At 36.4% G+C, this 18,468-nt stretch overlaps 2 protein-coding genes across 4 annotated transcripts; both read left to right on the forward strand.

The window, feature by feature from the left end:
• The first annotated feature begins 4,785 nt into the window (after positions 1-4,785).
• Positions 4,786-6,887, forward strand: LOC117336378. Of its 2 annotated transcripts, none has more exons than XM_033896884.1 (4): positions 4,786-5,419; positions 5,953-6,050; positions 6,167-6,200; positions 6,383-6,887. In XM_033896884.1, the coding sequence occupies exons 1-4, from the start codon at positions 4,882-4,884 to the stop codon at positions 6,517-6,519; spliced, it is 807 nt and encodes a 268-aa protein (XP_033752775.1). In that variant the 5' UTR covers positions 4,786-4,881; the 3' UTR covers positions 6,520-6,887. The 2 variants fall into 2 exon arrangements, with proteins under 2 accessions (XP_033752775.1, XP_033752774.1); XM_033896883.1 differs by having other exon boundaries at positions 4,795-5,419; positions 6,380-6,887.
• A 2,795-nt stretch (positions 6,888-9,682) lies between these two features.
• On the forward strand, positions 9,683-15,957 carry LOC117335789 (FGFR1 oncogene partner 2 homolog). Of its 2 annotated transcripts, none has more exons than XM_033895977.1 (4): positions 9,683-9,789; positions 11,177-11,318; positions 12,031-12,282; positions 14,604-15,957. In XM_033895977.1, exons 2-4 carry the CDS (start codon positions 11,184-11,186, stop codon positions 14,877-14,879), a joined length of 663 nt encoding a protein of 220 aa, XP_033751868.1. In that variant the 5' UTR covers positions 9,683-9,789; positions 11,177-11,183; the 3' UTR covers positions 14,880-15,957. The 2 variants fall into 2 exon arrangements, with proteins under 2 accessions (XP_033751868.1, XP_033751870.1); XM_033895979.1 differs by having other exon boundaries at positions 9,693-9,714.
• Positions 15,958-18,468: the final 2,511 nt, after the last annotated feature.

Consider the following 18,468-nt stretch of genomic DNA (forward strand, 5'->3'; position numbering starts at 1 on the left):
GTATGCCATCTCCGCAAAATTAGCCAATAATTATCATTTCAACATTCCATGATACTTCATGTAGTTCAAAATAAGTTATTTACGCAATTCAGGATATAATATTTATAGCAAAACATGAATCACCAGGCCGGGATCCAGGATGTTGCTTTTTTTTTTTTTTTTGTATTTGCGAGGGGGTCTGAGGGGCCGCCCAGCGGGTCCAGGGCAGCGCCACACCTTTATTACCTTTATTACCCCCTATACAAAAAAATCCTCCTCCGAAAAAAAGGAAAATATACCTAGAATACGTATTCACTTTAAAGACTTATATTTCCTTCATAATTAACAGGTTTTTAACTTTTTGAATCTGATAGAATGTGTAACTTAAGCGAACCCTATATGCTGCTAATTTGTCGACAACAGATGCCAGTGCCGTTTCATGTTATATGGTGTTTCAATCATTCGTATCTGTCGGTAATTAGTATCATTCTATTAACGTTAAAACCGCGCATTCTTATTCATGTTGTGTTTCTGTCTTGTTCTCATTATGAACTCAGTCAACTTCACAACTTGTCATCAATTTATCGAATCTATGTGATGAAGTTAAGCAAAATTTCGTATTAAGATATAAATATTGACTTACCAGGCTAGTGCAGACGACCGACACACAGGTCTGAGGATTGATATACTAGTATAAAAGTCGGAATGTTCCGGGTGAACAAGATAAAGTTTTTATCGTTGCCTTCAAGAAAACATTATCGGTTCGAAAACTTACAGATATTTATCGAAATGAATATAAAAATTCGTGTATTTTCCACTTCTTCGGCATAGCCGTATAATTTTCTTTTGGCCCCGGATATGACGCGACAGGTGGCGTTACTGGTCAAGATGAAGTATGTGATTGGTTAATGTAGCGGTAAATGCAAAATGCAGATATGCAGTTAAAGACGAAACAAAATTAAGATTGAATGCAAGCTGAATAAGCGGATGTATCTATTCAAATTACACATTAATAAAATCATATTCCTGATTAAAATGCAGTCTTATTATCACCAAAAGTGATTCAAACTGATATAATTTTGTTATCCGTGTGGAAACTGCGCATTTATTAATTAGTTCGTTAATTTATTTCACCAGCAGAATACCCCCCCCCCCCCCCCCCCACTTTTTACAGTGGAGGGGGGGGGGGGGGGGGCAAAAAGATATGTTTGCCCCCCCCCCCCCCCCCCCTGTAAAAAGTGGGGGGGTATTCCCCCCTCCCCACTTCCTGCGCCACTGATTATTACACTTTAATGACATGTATAATAACTGTTTGACGTGTCAAACAGCTTTCCTTACTCTTTGTCACATTCTGATGAGACACCCCTGATAAATAAGTCCTCATTCATGATCATTCGTTCGTTCGTATGAGAGAGACAGGTGGTGTCGTTGCTGGGTTTGTACGAGGTACACCAAATACATAAATGTTTTATTTTGAATATGGTTTCGTGGACGGTTTGAACGCGGAACATATGTATAAAAATTGTTATTTTAAACATGGTGTCGATGAACCGGTGGCCGAGTGGTTAAGGTGTCCCGACACTAGCCCTTCACATCTGGGTTGCGAGTTCGAAACCTACAATGTACGTGGGGCAGTTGCCAGGCCGTAGGCCGGTGGTTTTTTTCCGGGTACTCCGGCTTTCCTCCACCTCCTAACCTGGCACGTCCTTAAATGACCCTAGCTGTTAATAGGATATTAAACAAAAACAAACAAAATCATCGCCATTTTACCTGGGCGGTATAGATGAATCCGGCAGTGACGGTAAGTAATTAGCGGTACTATTTTGGACAGTGGTTAGTAGCTGTACTAGGAGGGGTGAGCTGTACTTAGTCTACATGAGGAGACCATTCAAGAGTTACCTCCTACTTTCTTACCTGAGAATGAATTATAATTCACTTTATCTCAGCACTTTACTTGAAATGTTCAAAACAAAATTAATATGTAAATGTTTAGAAAACAAGGAAAAATTTTTCATCCAATTTATTAAACATGAAACGAATGCAGCAATATATAAATCTGTGTTGAAAATACATACACACGAGAAAATCATTTTTCTTTGGTATAAAGTGGTAGATTTTGCAAGTAAGAACAAAGGTTTATAACATTATCAAACACAGGTGCAAATATGTACCGCCGTGTAATCAAAGGTCCCCTAAGACCCAATCGACCTGGTGTATATTGAGACTACATTTTCGCGATGCTACTTTGCACGTGCGCAATTGCTGTAGCATTCCGTCATCGGAGACTCCTACTTTGCTGGGATTGAACTCTCTGGTTGAATGTTCCTAGGTCAGTGAAATTTGTTTTTTTCGATGTTACATGTCATTTTGCAAATCTTATTCAATAAAACACTAAAAAGCAGACTTAATAGAATATCGATTCTATTGAAATATATTGGGATTTTTTAGAACATCAGGGAAAATATTGAAAATTATTCTGCCGTTATGAAATATGTAATATCATGAATAATGTCCAATGTTTTCTAATTAGAACACTACCCAAACAAAATCAAATCACACTGTATTAATGGCAGTGACTTTTAGACTCGGTATATGTTTATAACCTAGAAAGCTCTGAGGAACGATGGTAAGATGGCTACGTAACCAAAGGTCCCTTGTTCGAGTCCCAACACGGGGCCGAGTTGTATTCTTGTACAAGATGATTTACTCCTGTTGACTCAGCTGTATAAATGAGTACGTGGTAGCCTGGTAGGTTACTGTAAGAAATGTCATGTGTGCGCTTTAAGAACCAAAATGGCAGCTCCGGGTGCACGCTTCCAAATAAGTTGAAAAAGACATTGGCTGGAATAACCACGGATAAAAACTTGTGAACCTCTTCCAGAAGTATGTTGCTGTGATAAAGGGATATGTAAAACGTCAAATTATTAGATAATTAATCAAGTCTCAAATAATGATATTTTCTATTTTTCGAAATAAATGGAACGTAAAAGAAACTGAAAACGGACTTAAAAAAACAACCAGGAAATCGATATAGTTCCTGAGCTTAATTATTTGGGAATGTTGATGGATTGTAACGGAAGTTCAATGTTACACAGTAAATGCTAAGATCATATATCTTATATAAGGCATTGTTGTATTGTATCCTGTTATTTCGTCCTTCGCGGTATTTTGCTCCTGCTGACCGTGACGGTAGATTGTGTAACAATACACGACATAATCTTTAGACATGTCCGTCTTTGTAGTTTACAAAATAATCTGTTCGTCATAAAAATCGCTATACAAAATGGCGATATTTTTTAAAATAGTTGAATAGTGTTTTTCTTCATAAAGAGACAGCGAGACAGCCGCAGTAATAACATGGAAGAGATTATACCATTTCTCTCTCCACATTGGTTATCAAATCATGTCTGGATTTTTCAGTAAAAGAGAAAAGATAGCATGGCCGACTAACATTACCTTGACTTGAGGTAAGACTGAAAACAATTCCCATACAAAGGAGGAGATTATTGGCTTTGGCATCCTTCGAGGTTGGAGATATTGTTCTACTTTCATACGTATGTACCAATGAATAGTTTTTCTCCGTTGAATAACACAAATACCATACATAAGCATCAGCGAGTTATGAAAATCACAGAGAGAGGGGGGCGGACAGACAGACAGAGAGGGGTCAGAGACAGCGACAGACAGAGAGGGGGCTCGGAATAGTCAAAACTCCGACCGATATTTGTAATGACTGAGTATGGTGGCTGATATGTGGCGTTTCCTCATTTCGCCCCGACAAACGGATGTGTGTAGTAGTGGAAGAATGCACGGTCAGACCGGGGTTCGAACCCGGGACCTCCAAACACTAGCCGGATGCTCTACCGATTGAGCTACCTAGTCACCGACGTTCGACCCAGTCCAGTTCCGCTACATTCTTCCCTCCCTTTTAAAGTCTTCGACCCCGAAGACTTCACAACTCACAACCCAGGTTCGGGTATCCCCTTGTCAAGTATTCACCTCACTTGAAACAAGGTTTGGTCACAGGCACCAAATGTAGCAGGAGTGGAAAAATGCACGGCCAGACCGGGGTTCGAACCCGGGACCTCCAAACACTAGCCGGATGCTCTACCTGAGCAACCTGGTCACCGACGTTCGGCCGAGTCCAGTTCCGTTACAATGATACATATCGGTGCTGGGAAAAGGTGATGTTAAGCAGTCAAAACACATGCAATAATTATCGCTATTTCGGGCGAAGAAACATAATTAAACTATTGTAAAAACGGATTGCATTGTCGACGCCCTATAAGATGAACGATAATAGCGTTGGGTCATCTAAAATGTTCTATGACGTCATAATTGTCCATCGTCACGCGAGATTTCCCGGTCATTGTCCTGTTGCTAGCGACACGAAGAGGTTTAGCTGTACAGCGCAAACAAATTTTGATTTGATATTTATCACATCATCGACAAAAATTGTTGATATTTACATGACTGCTGATTAACTGAGGGTAAGTTAAGTGCAACTGAATATTTTAAACGAAAACAATACGTTATTTATATTAAGTAAGAAACATATTTAGTGTTATGGGACCAAGCTCAAGTTCTGATTATCAACTTTCAGTCTAACATTATATACAAATTCTTATAATGTCTCCCTTGACAATGCCTCACTTTTGGCCTTTAGTTGAGCGTTCGCCCCTGTGAGGAAGGCTTTGGGTTTTGTCCCCTAGCCGAGCCATACCAGAGTCTTTACAAATAGTAGTTGCTATTCCTGCTTCAATTTGACTCCTAATGTTGATCCTGTGCTTTACAAGTTATGTATTTCAATATGACCTCGGAGAAGTATATCTTACTTTGGATCATGGTTATGTTACATTATGTGTTTTTTAAACAGTGAAACTTAATTTTTCATGTCATCCTATGTCGGTATTACAGATTATGGAGGACAAACAACTTAAAGAAATTGCAAAACATCTGGTCACTGACGTCATACAAAAAGCCACGGAATACGTCCGGGCGGAAAAAGAAGAAATGACCGGTCAACTGGACAAGGGCGTGGACGACATAGTTCAACTGACCATCGGACAGTCCATCACAGCCATTCGTAGTGGACAAATATCACCAACTGACCACAAGATGGCCGAAATGACAGGTCAACTGGATAAGGATGTGGACGATATTGTAGGTAGAGCCATTGAGGGGTCAATCACCGCCATTCGTAGTGGTCAAACATCGCCAACTGACCACAAGATGGCCGAAATGACAGGTCAAATGGATAAGGCTGTGGACGATATTGTAGGTAGAGCCATTGAGGGGTCAATCACCGCCAGTCGTAGTGGTCAAACATCACCGACTGACTACAAGATGAGAAGCTGTGAGATACAGGAAAAGACAAGAGAGCATGGAACCGGAAATGACGCAGAATTACAAAAGGCAAAAACCTACCCAACTGACAAAGGTAAAAATTTATACCTGATTGTAATTTGAATGATAAAGTTTTTCAAGCTTTATTTTTTTTTAAATATGCGTAAAAGAAATGCAGTGTGTATTTTTTCGTTGTTTAAGTTTATTTGTTTGTTGTTTTTGTTTTCTTCTTTTTTTTCATCCGCTATTTGTCAACCTTATAAAGAAAATCATTTTCAGAAAAATGTTATCATATACGGCCAATCTTCTTATTTTTTGAGAGCTAATGAATATTACTAATATCAAAATCATACGTAATCTGTGCTAGTTTCCAAGTTATAAAGTTTTGTTTAAAAATGTCTTATAAGTGTCCCCCTGATTGATATATACTATATAAACCGTTGAATGTTGTATGATATGTGTCCTCTGTACATCATATTTTTGAAAAGAGATCTCAATAATTAAGTTGAAGTTGAGGGTAAAGGTTGAAATAAGACAATGTACAGTTGTATCATTATTTGACGATTGGATCTCCTTCGTGTTAGGTAAGACTGGTCGGTAAGTACTACCATATTATGTTGTTCTTAGATCAGGCAAGCGGAGTTCCACAGATCGTCATTCAAGATAAAGCTGCAGACAAAGTGAAGAAAACATTTTTCGAACGTCATCTGGACAGACTTCTCGGGGTAAGTTAATTTTTGGAGAAAAATACTGTATACATCATGTATGTTTTAGTGTGACGGAGAGGGACTGGAATAGTATGTTTTCATCTTACTTAAGTTTATTTTGTTTTATATTTTAGAGAGAAAAGAAAACTGCAAAGAAAATGAAATCAGGTAAGTGTATATTTAATATAAATTCAATTTGATAGCATTCGTAGATATAATAAAATCTAATTATAGCTCTACGTTTATAGATATACATATAAATGCATTTTTTTTTTCAGTTAAATCTTTGACGCAATTGTTCGTTTTTTCTGAGTAATACTGATTTTCTTTTCTTTTTCTATCTTAAGCAGAGCTTCGAGACAGCACCCCCAATGGAGGAAGTAGAAAACGTCCATCAAAGGCCCATAACAAAAGGGATTGGATCCTTAAAAACATCCTGTGCTGTTTTGTCCGCCAGACGGTGACAGTGGAGTCAATTGATGACTAAATAGATAATTTGTGTGAGATTATTATGTTAACTGTGTTTGTGGTAGGACAACGTCAGAAAAATCAGAGAAGACTGCGATATGTTGTATACATCCAGATCCGGAATAAAAGTGTACCAAGTGAACACGTGAAAACATTATGATAAAAAAGATTGATATGTTTATGGAGATAACATATTTTTCATGAATTCATTTTTTTTTTTTTTTTTTTTTAGTAAAAATAATCGATATAATCACTCACCTATAACACGTATAGCATAAATGATGTGGCAGTATAATGTACGTTTAAAGCTAATATGGCTATTTAGACTTGTTTTAAAAGCTATCATTAGAAAATAAAGAGGTAGAGAACATTTTTGCGCATTATTGATTTTATTTGATAGTTTTGATAATACTACACACGTGATCAAATAGACAAGTTGTATAACTTGTGTCCAATGTTTTTTTAAATTTTTCAAATAAAATATGTTTAAACTAAACTAACGGACTAGATAATTGTTCTCGTCAGAGTTCAACCTCAAAGGTGATATGTAGTAGGTCAAGGACATATCATTACACATTAATAATATATAATTATTGTTTGACGTGTCAAACAGCTTTCCGTAGTTATCGTTCTTTTTAGTTCGATTATTTTGACAATAAACCACAGCCATAACAATAATAAAACTACACTACAACAAAACGAATACATGTACATACTCGCCCGGACATACCCACCCAATCTCTACTATGGAATGACACTTTTTGTCACTCCATGATGAATCTCCTCTGATAGATACATTGTATGTCCTCATTCATTCGTTCATTCGTATAAGAGGGAGATGGGTTTGTACGAGGTATACAAAAATAAATGTTTTATTTTGAATATGCTTTCGGTGGAGGGTTGGTACGAGTAACATATGTACACAGGCAAAATGTCTTGAGGTCAAGTTGACCTGAAAAAAATATTGACCTGAAATTGACCCGAATTTGACCTGAATTGACCTGAAGACATTTTGGCTGTATACTACTAGTAGAGCTGACATTACCATGGGAAGTTAGGTGTGTACAGGTAAACGAGAGGAAGCGTGCCAAGTATGAGGACTTGTTGACGGAGTGTCGAGAGCAGGGATGGCAAACATGGAAGCCAACCGTTGGAGCACCATTGTAGACAATTTCCAAAGCGTTTGATAGGGTTTGACATAGGGGTTTGTTGGTTAATTAAAATTGCATGGTATTTCAGGTGAATTGTATTCTTGGCTTGAAAATTATTTAACTCAGGGTATTTTTAGATAATTCTTATTCCACTGTTAGTCGAATTGAGGCAGACGTTCCTCAAGGCTCAATTCTTGGCCCTCTTTCGTTTTTAATTTATATTTATGATATTGCTGATATCTTTGAATCTGCCTCTCATCTATTTGCAGATGATTCCTCGCTTTTAATTCATCATCATCTTGTTTTGTAATTCATGACGCTTTAAATAGGGGTCTAGATAAGTTAAATGCATGGGCTATAACATAATTAGTAACACCTTAATCCTGATAAGACATATGCATTATTTCTAAGTATTTCCGTGATCATTGTTGAAGATTCATATTTGATGGGAAAGCCCTAACTTTTACTGATTATCATTAACATTAAGATGTAGCTTTTAATTCTGATGCAAAATGAGGAGATCATATCCACGAAATGTATACCTCTGATATGTGGAAAGTTGATGTTTTATTGAATCTTAAACACGTTCTTAGTCGCGACACTCTCTTGGTAATATATAAATCGTTCATCTTACCAGTCCTGGAATATATGCTTGCGGATTGTGGGATAGGAGTGCTCGATTTGAATCGGTAAAGATAAAGAAGGTGCGAAGAAGAGCTCTCTGTATTATTACGGGCCTTCCTTCATATGCCCGTATTGGTGATTTGTATTATGAAACAGACTTGGAAACTCTAGCCAGCGATAGAAAAACTACAACTGCTATATAAGTTGCACAAAACATTAACTCCAGACTTCCTAAATCATCTACTTTCATTTAATCTTGTTTGTAACGGGTAAAGAATAACGCCGCCGTTTATAACCTTGTTTTTGATTTGTCAGAGAAAAGGGTCAATCAATAAGATGAACGTGTGCATGGTATAGATTCAATTATAAGGATTGATTTGAATATAATATATTCTATATGTTTATTCTTAAATAAATGTCGCCTTTTTATAAACGAAAGGGTTCGATATCCTTGTTCAAAAATTTAACTTTTTAAATGTTGAATTCAGCGTAGAAAAAAAAGTTTGGAAACCCGAATCTTACCGCGGACCTTAATTTTTGGGAGAAGGCGTAGATAAGTTGAAATGAATTGTGCCTCATCCTTTGTTAGACGTTTTACAATAGGTATGTTAAATCAATCAAATAATCAAAGATTAAGCATTTTAATCTTCGTTGATGTACATGTATAATCAAAGGGGACCCGTTACCACGTCACCATATTTAATACGCTACTTTAAGTTTTAAAATCCCCCAACGTGTTCGATTTTCTCTTCTTTAGAGTTACTACCCTCGATACAGATAATACATATATATGGAATCCCAATAAAATCATTTCTGGTGAAACTAACTTTTTTTAATGAAAAAATGACCGTAAGGAGGAAACTGACAAGTGATATATTTAAGGAATGCACACATTCAGGTTTTGAAGCGAAGGAGAAATGAGATTTTCCCTAATCAAATAATTAAGCTAATTACCCTTTGAACAAATATGTGAGTCCAACTGTTCTTGTATATTTCTCATGACTTTTCATTGTTCTTTCTGACGAAATAAATGATATTTTCAAAATATATATTAAATATAATCTAGTGTCTTTTTGTCGCATATGGGTATATTTCGGAGGATAACATATTTTTGTTTAGTTATTACCCAAAGTATGAAGTTTCAAATATCGAGGAAGCGCTACTGTATAAATACTTAAATATTTAATATAGAAAAATGAAGTATATTATAATAAGAACAATAGATAAGGTTAGCGACAAAATATGTATGAGTGTTCGTGCAGTTTATGTACCGATGAGGGATTTGATGGAAGCACACAGTTTGAGTTTTGAGAAATGCATTTCATATGATGTTTGCCTTTGAGATGGTCCCTAAGCGTTTTAAAGGCCTTGACACTTAGGTCTGTGTAATGGAAAAGCTTGAACAGATTTACTTCCGGTGTCAAGTTGGGCGACGGAACGTAAGTGACACTGCAAAGAAAGTGATTTAAGCGTCTATTTATTGATTGTTGATGGTGTAGTCGTCCAAAGATCAGGTAACTTTTTAGTATATATTTATGAAAACTACGGATGACATTATATATTCGTACAATACAAGCATACGTGTTTGTGCAGGGTAAGTCGTCTGACAGTCGAAGAGACAAACACCAGAACACAACCGTCTGTCAAATGTCTGTATCTGGTTCAGCTGGTAAGCAGACGTAGGGGGCTAAAGTTTTTATTTTATTTTCTATAATTAGTAAAATGATACAGACGCATGTTCGTCAGCTGAATATCGTAATAGCGGGCGTCCTCTGAGTTGAGAAAGAATGCTTTGACATTTCAGTGCAACCTTTCACGTCTAGTTTCACAGAAATGCCCCAACTGGTTGATTTGCTTAAACATCACACATAATTGCAGGCTTAAGAGTTGTGACACTTAACATTTTATAAATAATCCTGTAATTAAGGACAGTTAAATACAGATTTGGCAGTTACTAGCTCTACGGTAGCATTGTCTTCCAATAACCCACTCATTTCTGATATGTAGGTGTTTAGACAGAGCAGGGTTAATGCTATATCACGCAGAAAATAAGAAAGAATAGTATATGTTAGGGATATTTTTCGAGAAGAAAATTGATATATGTATGTTTAATCTATTTAGTCAGCGTTTTTGGGAATGGGACGACTGGTTCACACATTTTGTCACAGTTTTTTTATTATGTGACCGGATAAGGTGTGCTGCTGAATGTCAGATATATGCTTCAGTGATCATGAGGTTACGCTAAAAAGTCAGCATATTTTCCTCTCTATCACAGAGAAACAAACACAAACAAACTGCAGTTTCCCAAAACACACATACACATATGCAAGGTGCATGCATCTTGCACAACGTGACAAGTGAGGCTATCCTGAAGTGACCTTAGCTGTTGAGAGGATGTTAAACGATACTCAATCAAACCAAACTTATTTAGTCTTTATGATCTCATTTTATTAAATATAAAGTATAGAATAAATGAGCCGGAACTCCTGTAAGTCTGTCATATTGACTGATTTGTTTGTTTTAAATGTTTACTCTTACCTTTCTTGCACATGCTGATGTCCTCATTTGGGTGGGAGACTATACTATTGTGGAATGGAATTCTCTTGAAAAATCAAGATGACTAATTACAGTAAACCTGTAGATGAATCACAGCATATATGAGATTAGCAGGACAAAGGTTCTTTTTGAGAATTTCTCCAACTGGAGACTTTTCTCATTTTGTTTTACATAATAACTACAGAAAGGCTAATTCTTTAATTTCATTTTGAAATATATATATCCATGATATCCTATTGTTATGATTCTTAAGGGTTGTTCTGCAGGATTTGGTAAGTTGAAGTATGAGTAAGGTGCACAAATTTTTTTTATGAAAGTTTTGATAACTATTTTCGTACTTTACAGAATTGTGATGGCGATGAGTGTTGATAAGCTGTTGGCTGATGCCCAGATTCTTGTTGCTAGACTTCGCACTCATGACACAACGGCAGATATCCTTATTGCTCACACACAAACACTCCACAAAAGATTGGATGCTATGAAAGAGGTACCACTGATAATCTTTTTGCTAATACCTTACTCTATATTTTTCACTAGACATATAATTTGGTCATAAAGGAACAGGAGAAGCAAATATCAATACTAATGCAATGTATTATGGACAGAAATTATGAAATAATATGTGCAGAAAATATATATTAAGATATTCACAGTGCATCATTTGTTTACATTTGAATGAGATTTTCAAATTTCTAACAGCAAACTTAGAACTTGGAAAGTACATGAATTACTTTTCACTGTGAAATATGGACAGTCTTGATTGATGCTTTGGTTACAATAAAAAAAAGCATGATGATGTTTTGTGTATCATAAGATTGATATTGATTTTCCAATCAGTGCTGTATATCTGTAGTGTAGTCACAAAACAAGTTGTTGAAAAAAGAAAGAAGACAGAGAATTCATTTTGTTATGAAAGAGTTATCTACCTTACATTGAAATGAATGTTTACATGTATGTTCATGTCATCATTGTACAATCCATGTCTTGATTTGTAATGTATTTTCTTTAATTACATGATAAAGGTTATGAAAAAAATTTATACCGTCTGTGTATGTGTGTTTTGGGTTTTTTTTTTTCATTTATTGGCTTTCGATACACTCATAATTTCATATCATGTAGTTTGATTCTTGTCTTTAAAAGTGCATGTATTTACTGCATACTATCATATCAATCCTCATTTCAACTTTTTCCCTTACTAGTACCAAGACGACATCACAGAGCTTAATGAGATTGCACGTCACCGGCCACGCTCCACATTAGTCCTTGGGATAGCCCAGGAGAACCGACAGATCCGGGAACTCCAACAAGAGAACCGGGAACTCCGATGCTCCTTAGAGGAACATCAGAATGCACTGGAACTCATCATGCAGAAATATAGAGAACAAATGACAAAACTCATACAGGCGAACAATTTTGAGAACGTTATAGCAGAGAAAAGAGACCAATCTAAGGTACAGTTGAGTGTAGACTAAAGGTTACACAAAGTGCACTCCGTTTGGATTCCAGGTAAACTTGGAGTGCACTCCGAGTGCACTCCAAGTTTACCTGGAGTCCTTTCTGGCTCCAATCCTACCTGGGTCCACATATATCACACGTACCTGTAACCAAGTACATATATACATTATGTTTATAGATAGATGTATACTCTTATACATTTAGACTCCTTAAACATGTAACAATAAGATATGTGTAACTGTTTTATCTTTGTATATATCATCTTATTATTTTGTTGGTTCATTTTTAATTGGTTGACAAACAGCATCTAATATAATTGATTTTTAGCCCACCATCATCAGATGGTGGGCTATTCAAATCGCCCTGCGTCCGTGGTCCGTTGTCCATCCGTCCGTCCCTCCCTCCGTCCGTCCGTCCGTAAACAATTCTTGTTATCGCTAATCCTCAGAAAGTACTGAAGGGATCTTTCTCAAATTTCATATGTAGGTTCCCCTTGGTGCATAGTTATGCATATTGCATTTTGGGACCGATCGGAAAACAACATGGCCGACAGGCAGCCATCTTGGATTTTGACCATTGAAGTTTGTTATCGCTATTTCTGAGAAAGTACTGAAGGGATCTTTCTCAAATTTCATATGTAGGTTCCCCTTGGTGCCTAGTTATGCATATTGCATTTTGGGACCGATCGGAAAACAACATGGCCGACAGGCAGCCATCTTGGATTTTGACCATTGAAGTTTGTTATCGCTATTTCTGAGAAAGTACTGAAGGGATATTTCTCAAATTTCATATGTGGGTTTCCCTTGGTGCCTAGTTATGCATATTGCATTTTGGGACCGATCGGAAAACAACATGGCCGACAGGCAGCCATCTTGGATTTTGACCATTAAAGTTTGTTATCGCTATTTCTGAGAAAGTACTAAAGGGATCTTTCTCAAATTGCATATGTAGGTTCCCCTTGGTGCCTTGTTATGCATATTGCATTTTGGGACCGATCGGAAAACAAGTTGGCCGTCAGGCAGCCATCTTGGATTTTGACAATTGAAGTTTGTTATCGCTATTTCTGAAAAAGTACTGAAGGGATCGTTCTCAAAATTTCATATGTAGGTTCCCCATGGTGCCTAGTTATGCATATTGTATTTTGAGACTAATCAGAAAACAACATGGCCGACAGGTAGGCATCTTGGATTTTGACAATTGAAGTTTGTTATCCCTAATTCTCAGAAAGCACTGAAGGGATCTTCCTGAAATTTCATATGTAGGTTCCCCTTGGTGCCTAGTTATGCATATTGTATTTTGAGACTAATCAGAAAACAATATGGCCGACAGGCAGCCATCTTAGATTTTGACAATTGAAGTTTGTTATCGCTATTTCTGAAAAAGTACTAAAGGAATCTTTCTCAAATTCCATATATAGGTTCCCCTCGGTGCCTAAATCTTAAATTTTATATATAGGTTTCCCTTGTATGAAAAGTACTGGAGGTTTCTTCCGAATTTACACAGATTAGTAAGACTTAGAAGAAGAAAAAAGTAGAGAAAAGATCGATCTGACATGGAACCTATGAAGAACATTCAATGGTGGGCGCCAAGATCCCTCTGGGATCTCTTGTTTTCTATTAGTAAACCCTATATAAATGAATAGATCTGGCACTTCGTTGAAAAATGTATGATAGCATTCCTTTGATTTGAAGAGTTTTAACTAGCCACGTAAATGAATAGAAATTGGTAATAAACAAAAATGTATTTGGCAAGTTGTTTGTGGTCTCTCAAAATGTAGAGTTTGATTGCGTACTGGAAATAACTTGTACTCGAAGTACAACTGTTTTTAATATTTTAATATGTAGGATACATATTCCGAGGATTTGATGTGTACATGTTACCTAATTTATTCTGTAATGAAATTCTGGGCCCAGTTCTTCAAAAGGCGATAAGACTAATCATATATAACACTTGATCAATCATTTCTTGTTAAAGTAACTTGACAAAATTTTAGAAAACTCTATGGCACTCTTTAGTTTCTCCATACCTGTCTATTTTGGGGAATATAGAGAGGTGAGAAATGAAATTTTCACTAATCATGTTATGAAAAACTGGGCCCACATGTTAAATACTGAGCAAAAAGTTAAACCTATCTGAATATATATATATAAGAAATATCAACAAGAAGCTTGCTACCAAAAATATATTGGTCCAGGTTTAGATGTTACCATCAATAAGATTAAATTTTTAATTCAGATTTGATGGATTATTTACCATTTTCTCTGATTAATATATGAATTACATGTAATTAATTAACCTGATTAAATTAACGTTACAGGATCTGGAGAGACTTATTGACAAGATCTGTGAAATGGCCGCCGTGATGCAGCGTGCTGTCATGGTAGATCAGGATGCATCAGCTAAGGATCAGGAACTTTTCACCCAGCTACAGAAGGAGAATAATGGGCTCCGCGAACTCCTGGAAGTCTGCACCACCGCCAAACAAAAAATACTCCAGTCCATAACTGTGGAACAGGACGATAAATATTGTCAAACGGAAGAAATGTCCGGTGAGAAAACACCAACAGCAGAACTAGAGCAAGAACCAGTTTAATGAAAATACTCATGGTTTGAATATTAAAGTTGATATGTAAGATAAAGGCTGCCTAATTTAAGGGATGTCGGAAGCTGTATGAGAGAAGGTACGCAAAATAGGACTAAATCCAGTTGATTCCAAATACTACACACAAATTTATTCTTGCCTCATCTACATGTAGTCGACTATGTATGGTCATGTATGAACTTTTAATGGAATGTGTATTGGACAATCAAATGACAAAAAGTGTGGCGTGGAGTGGAGGAAGGATTTCTGATGGAAACGTATCTCAGATAGATTTGTTAATTGTGTGCTGTGTAGATCAGATATCATTTATAATTACCGGTACTGTAAATCATTTCTACAGTACATTCCATTTATTGTAACTTGGTTTATGTCATGTAAGATGTTTTGCATAATCTCATGTTTTCCTGAAACACTGCTTTACATCAATTTTCATATAATATCACGTTTTCATGAAATACTGGTTTATGTCAATTTTCACACAATCTCATATTTTCTTGAATCACTGGTTTTAATATATCATTTTTCACAAAACTCACATTTGCTTTAAATACTTTACCCAAGGTAATAACAATATTATCAACAATTCAGTGGTTTTTTTTAGTTTTTTTTTGTAATTAAATTTTTATGTGTAACATTTATTGTATCTATATCCTTTTCTGTAAATATATCTGAACCATCAAATGAAAAACTATGTGGCAAAATGTTGTTTGTAGTAAGGTATACATACATGTATGTATAACCAGAATTTTACACATTGTACATGATATGTCTTATGTTACACTTTGGCATGACATGTTTAACCCTCCTTAGCAATGCCAAAATCAAACAAGAACTACAAGTCATTTATATCACTTTTGAACAATGGACATACCACTGATACTTGCTGAGGTTTGTCACAACTTTGTCGCTATAGTATCAATGTTAACATATGTTTGTAACTAAGGGGCTGCAGTGGCTGAGTGGTTAGGGTGTCCCGACACTTTAACACTAGCCCTCCACCTCTGGGTTGCGAGTTCGAAACCTACATGGGGCAGTTGCCAGGTACTGACCGTAGGCCGGTGGTTTTTCTCCGGGTACTCCAGCTTTCCTCCACCTACAAAACCTGGCATGTCCTTAAATGACCCTGGCTGTTAATAGGATGTTAAACAAAAACAAACCAAACCAATGTTTGTAACAAACTCAATTTAAGATACATTTTATATAATCTTACAACTTTTTATTTCTGCTCAAGTAAGTTCAAGTACAGCACAAACATTGGTTACATCATGAGCCTACAGAAAGTAACATGAGTTCAGTAGAATAATGTTTTTCTCACAGGGGCTTGACACAGGATGAATTATACACCAGGGTCAATCCCTGGATTACTTATTATTTCATCCAGGGTCATAGGTCATTCATGTCAAGCCCCTGTGGTTTTACTGAAAACAAATGCAGTTATCTGTATGTACATAATGATAGAGAAGGCCTCAATGTTTTATCTTTAAGCACAACAATAATGGAAAGATGATTTCCATCTTCATTTCATAGAAAGCTTCATATGATATTCATTGAGAAACCATTAAATATTTCTTATTTATTATCCTGTAGAATAGTTATTTAAGTATAAATTTGCATTTTTTTTTTCATAGTAGTTTGAGAAGTGATCTACCATGAGTTCTATAACATCACAACACAAGGATCAGAAATTTTACTTTCATCTTCACTCAGATTTGCATGATGTCAGTTCCCTTAATTTTGTATCAGAATTGATTTTCACCTTTCGGTTAAATAAAAACTTAACATAAGTATGCCTTTATTGTAAACTAGTAGTATTATACAGAAGTTGGCATACAATATTATAACAGATATACCAATTATAAAACAGGTATGTTGCTTTTGTTCTTTGAAACTCCCCCTTATACTGTTCTTTTAAAGAAAACTGAAACATTTCCAGGGAATCAAGTGTGCTCCATTTATTCTAGTTTGTCTCCTGGAAAAATTACTTCCATCTACCTTTCCAAAAATAAGTGTTGAAATAAACTCAACCAGACCTTCAACAAAATGTGTTTATAGATAAGGGTCTCCATCTATATGTGTATTCCATTTGTAAATTAAATCTTGTGCATGTAATTGACTGGATACTAATATCTTGTTCATAATGTATGTTGATATGTTGATAAGTATTCCAACATGTCTCATTTTGATTGACAGACTGTCGACTTACGTCAAGTTGTCTTAAAGCACCTACTTAATTCCAGTTGATTTGATTAAATGCAATCCGCCTATATCTACACAATGACAAATTCAGATAATGGTGTGAAGGTGCTTAAGTTGGTTCCAGATGGCTGCATAAATGGAAGATTATCATGGTGGTAGAGAAAATTAAAGATCCTTCATTGTAGACAGCATATACTGTACACTACTGGTAACATGAATGCATAAAATCACACAGAACAAAAATACCTAGTTAAAAACAGAAAATGAAAAAATTAAAACATCTTCTTGAAAATAATCACTGACCAGACCATTGTTATATATTCTTAATTTAGAGATGTACATGTATTTGTAAAATAACTTTAAAATGTCATCAATTGTTAGCTCACCTGCCCAAAGGGCAAGTGAGCTTATGCCATGGTGCGGCGTCCGTCGTCCGTCCGTCTGTCCGGCCGGCGTCAACTTTTTCATTTAAACAACTTCTTCTCAATAACCAAGAGGCCCAGGAACTTCATATTGAGCCTGTAGCATACTCGGGTGAAGGGCTTCCAAGTTTGTTCAAATGAATGACCTTGACCTTCATTCAAGGCCACATTGGTCAAATAGGCTACATCTTCAAACAACTTCCTCTCGATAACCAAGAGGCCCAGGGACTTGATATTGGGCCTGTAGCATGCTGGGGTGAAGGGCTACAAAGTTTGTTCAAATAAATGACCTTGACCTGCATTCAAGGCCACATTTGTCAAATAGGCTATAATCTTCAAACGACTTCTTCTCAATAACCAAGAGGCCCAGGGACTTGATATTGGGCCTGTAGCATGCTGGGGTGAGGGGCTACAAAGTTTGTTCAAATAAATGACCTTGACCTTCATTCAAGGTCACATTTGTCAAATAGGCTATAATCTTCAAACAACTTCTTCTCAATAACCAAGAGGCCCAGTGACTTGATATTGGGCCTGTAGCATGCTGGAGTGAGGGGCTACAAAGTTTGTCCAAATAAATGACCTTGACCTTCATTCAAGGTCACATTTGTCAAATAGGCTATAATCTTCAAACGACTTCTTCTCAATAACCAAGAGGCCCATGGACTTGATATTAGACCTGTAGCATGCTGGGGTGAAGGGCTACTAAGTTTGTTCAAATAAATGACCTTGACCTTCATTCAAGGTCACATTGGTCGATTAGGCTATAATCTTCAAACGACTTCTTCTCAATAACCAAGAGACCCAGGGACTTGATATTGGGCCTGTAGCATGCTGGGGTGAAGAACAACAAAGTTTGTTCAAATAAATGACCTAGACCTTCATTCAAGGTCGAATGGGTCAAATAGGCTATACTCTTCAAACAGCTTCTTCTCAATAACCAAGAGGCCAAGGGACTTGATATT

Source organism: Pecten maximus, chromosome 10 (assembly GCF_902652985.1).
Source record: "Pecten maximus chromosome 10, xPecMax1.1, whole genome shotgun sequence".
Classification (NCBI taxonomy): domain Eukaryota; kingdom Metazoa; phylum Mollusca; class Bivalvia; order Pectinida; family Pectinidae; genus Pecten; species Pecten maximus.

Excerpts from the sequence above, each read along its gene's own strand:
- LOC117336378 (XM_033896883.1), top strand. The coding sequence starts at position 4,882 with ATGTCGGTATTACAGATTATGGAGGACAAACAACTTAAAGAAATTGCA. Across the intron at positions 6,051-6,166 it reads ATCTGGACAGACTTCTCGGG|AGAGAAAAGAAAACTGCAAA; the intron begins GTAAGTTAATTT and ends TTTATATTTTAG. Across the intron at positions 6,201-6,379 it reads TGCAAAGAAAATGAAATCAG|CAGAGCTTCGAGACAGCACC; the intron begins GTAAGTGTATAT and ends TTCTATCTTAAG.
- LOC117335789 (XM_033895977.1), top strand. The coding sequence starts at position 11,184 with ATGGCGATGAGTGTTGATAAGCTGTTGGCTGATGCCCAGATTCTTGTT. Across the intron at positions 11,319-12,030 it reads GATTGGATGCTATGAAAGAG|TACCAAGACGACATCACAGA; the intron begins GTACCACTGATA and ends TTCCCTTACTAG. Across the intron at positions 12,283-14,603 it reads AGAAAAGAGACCAATCTAAG|GATCTGGAGAGACTTATTGA; the intron begins GTACAGTTGAGT and ends TTAACGTTACAG.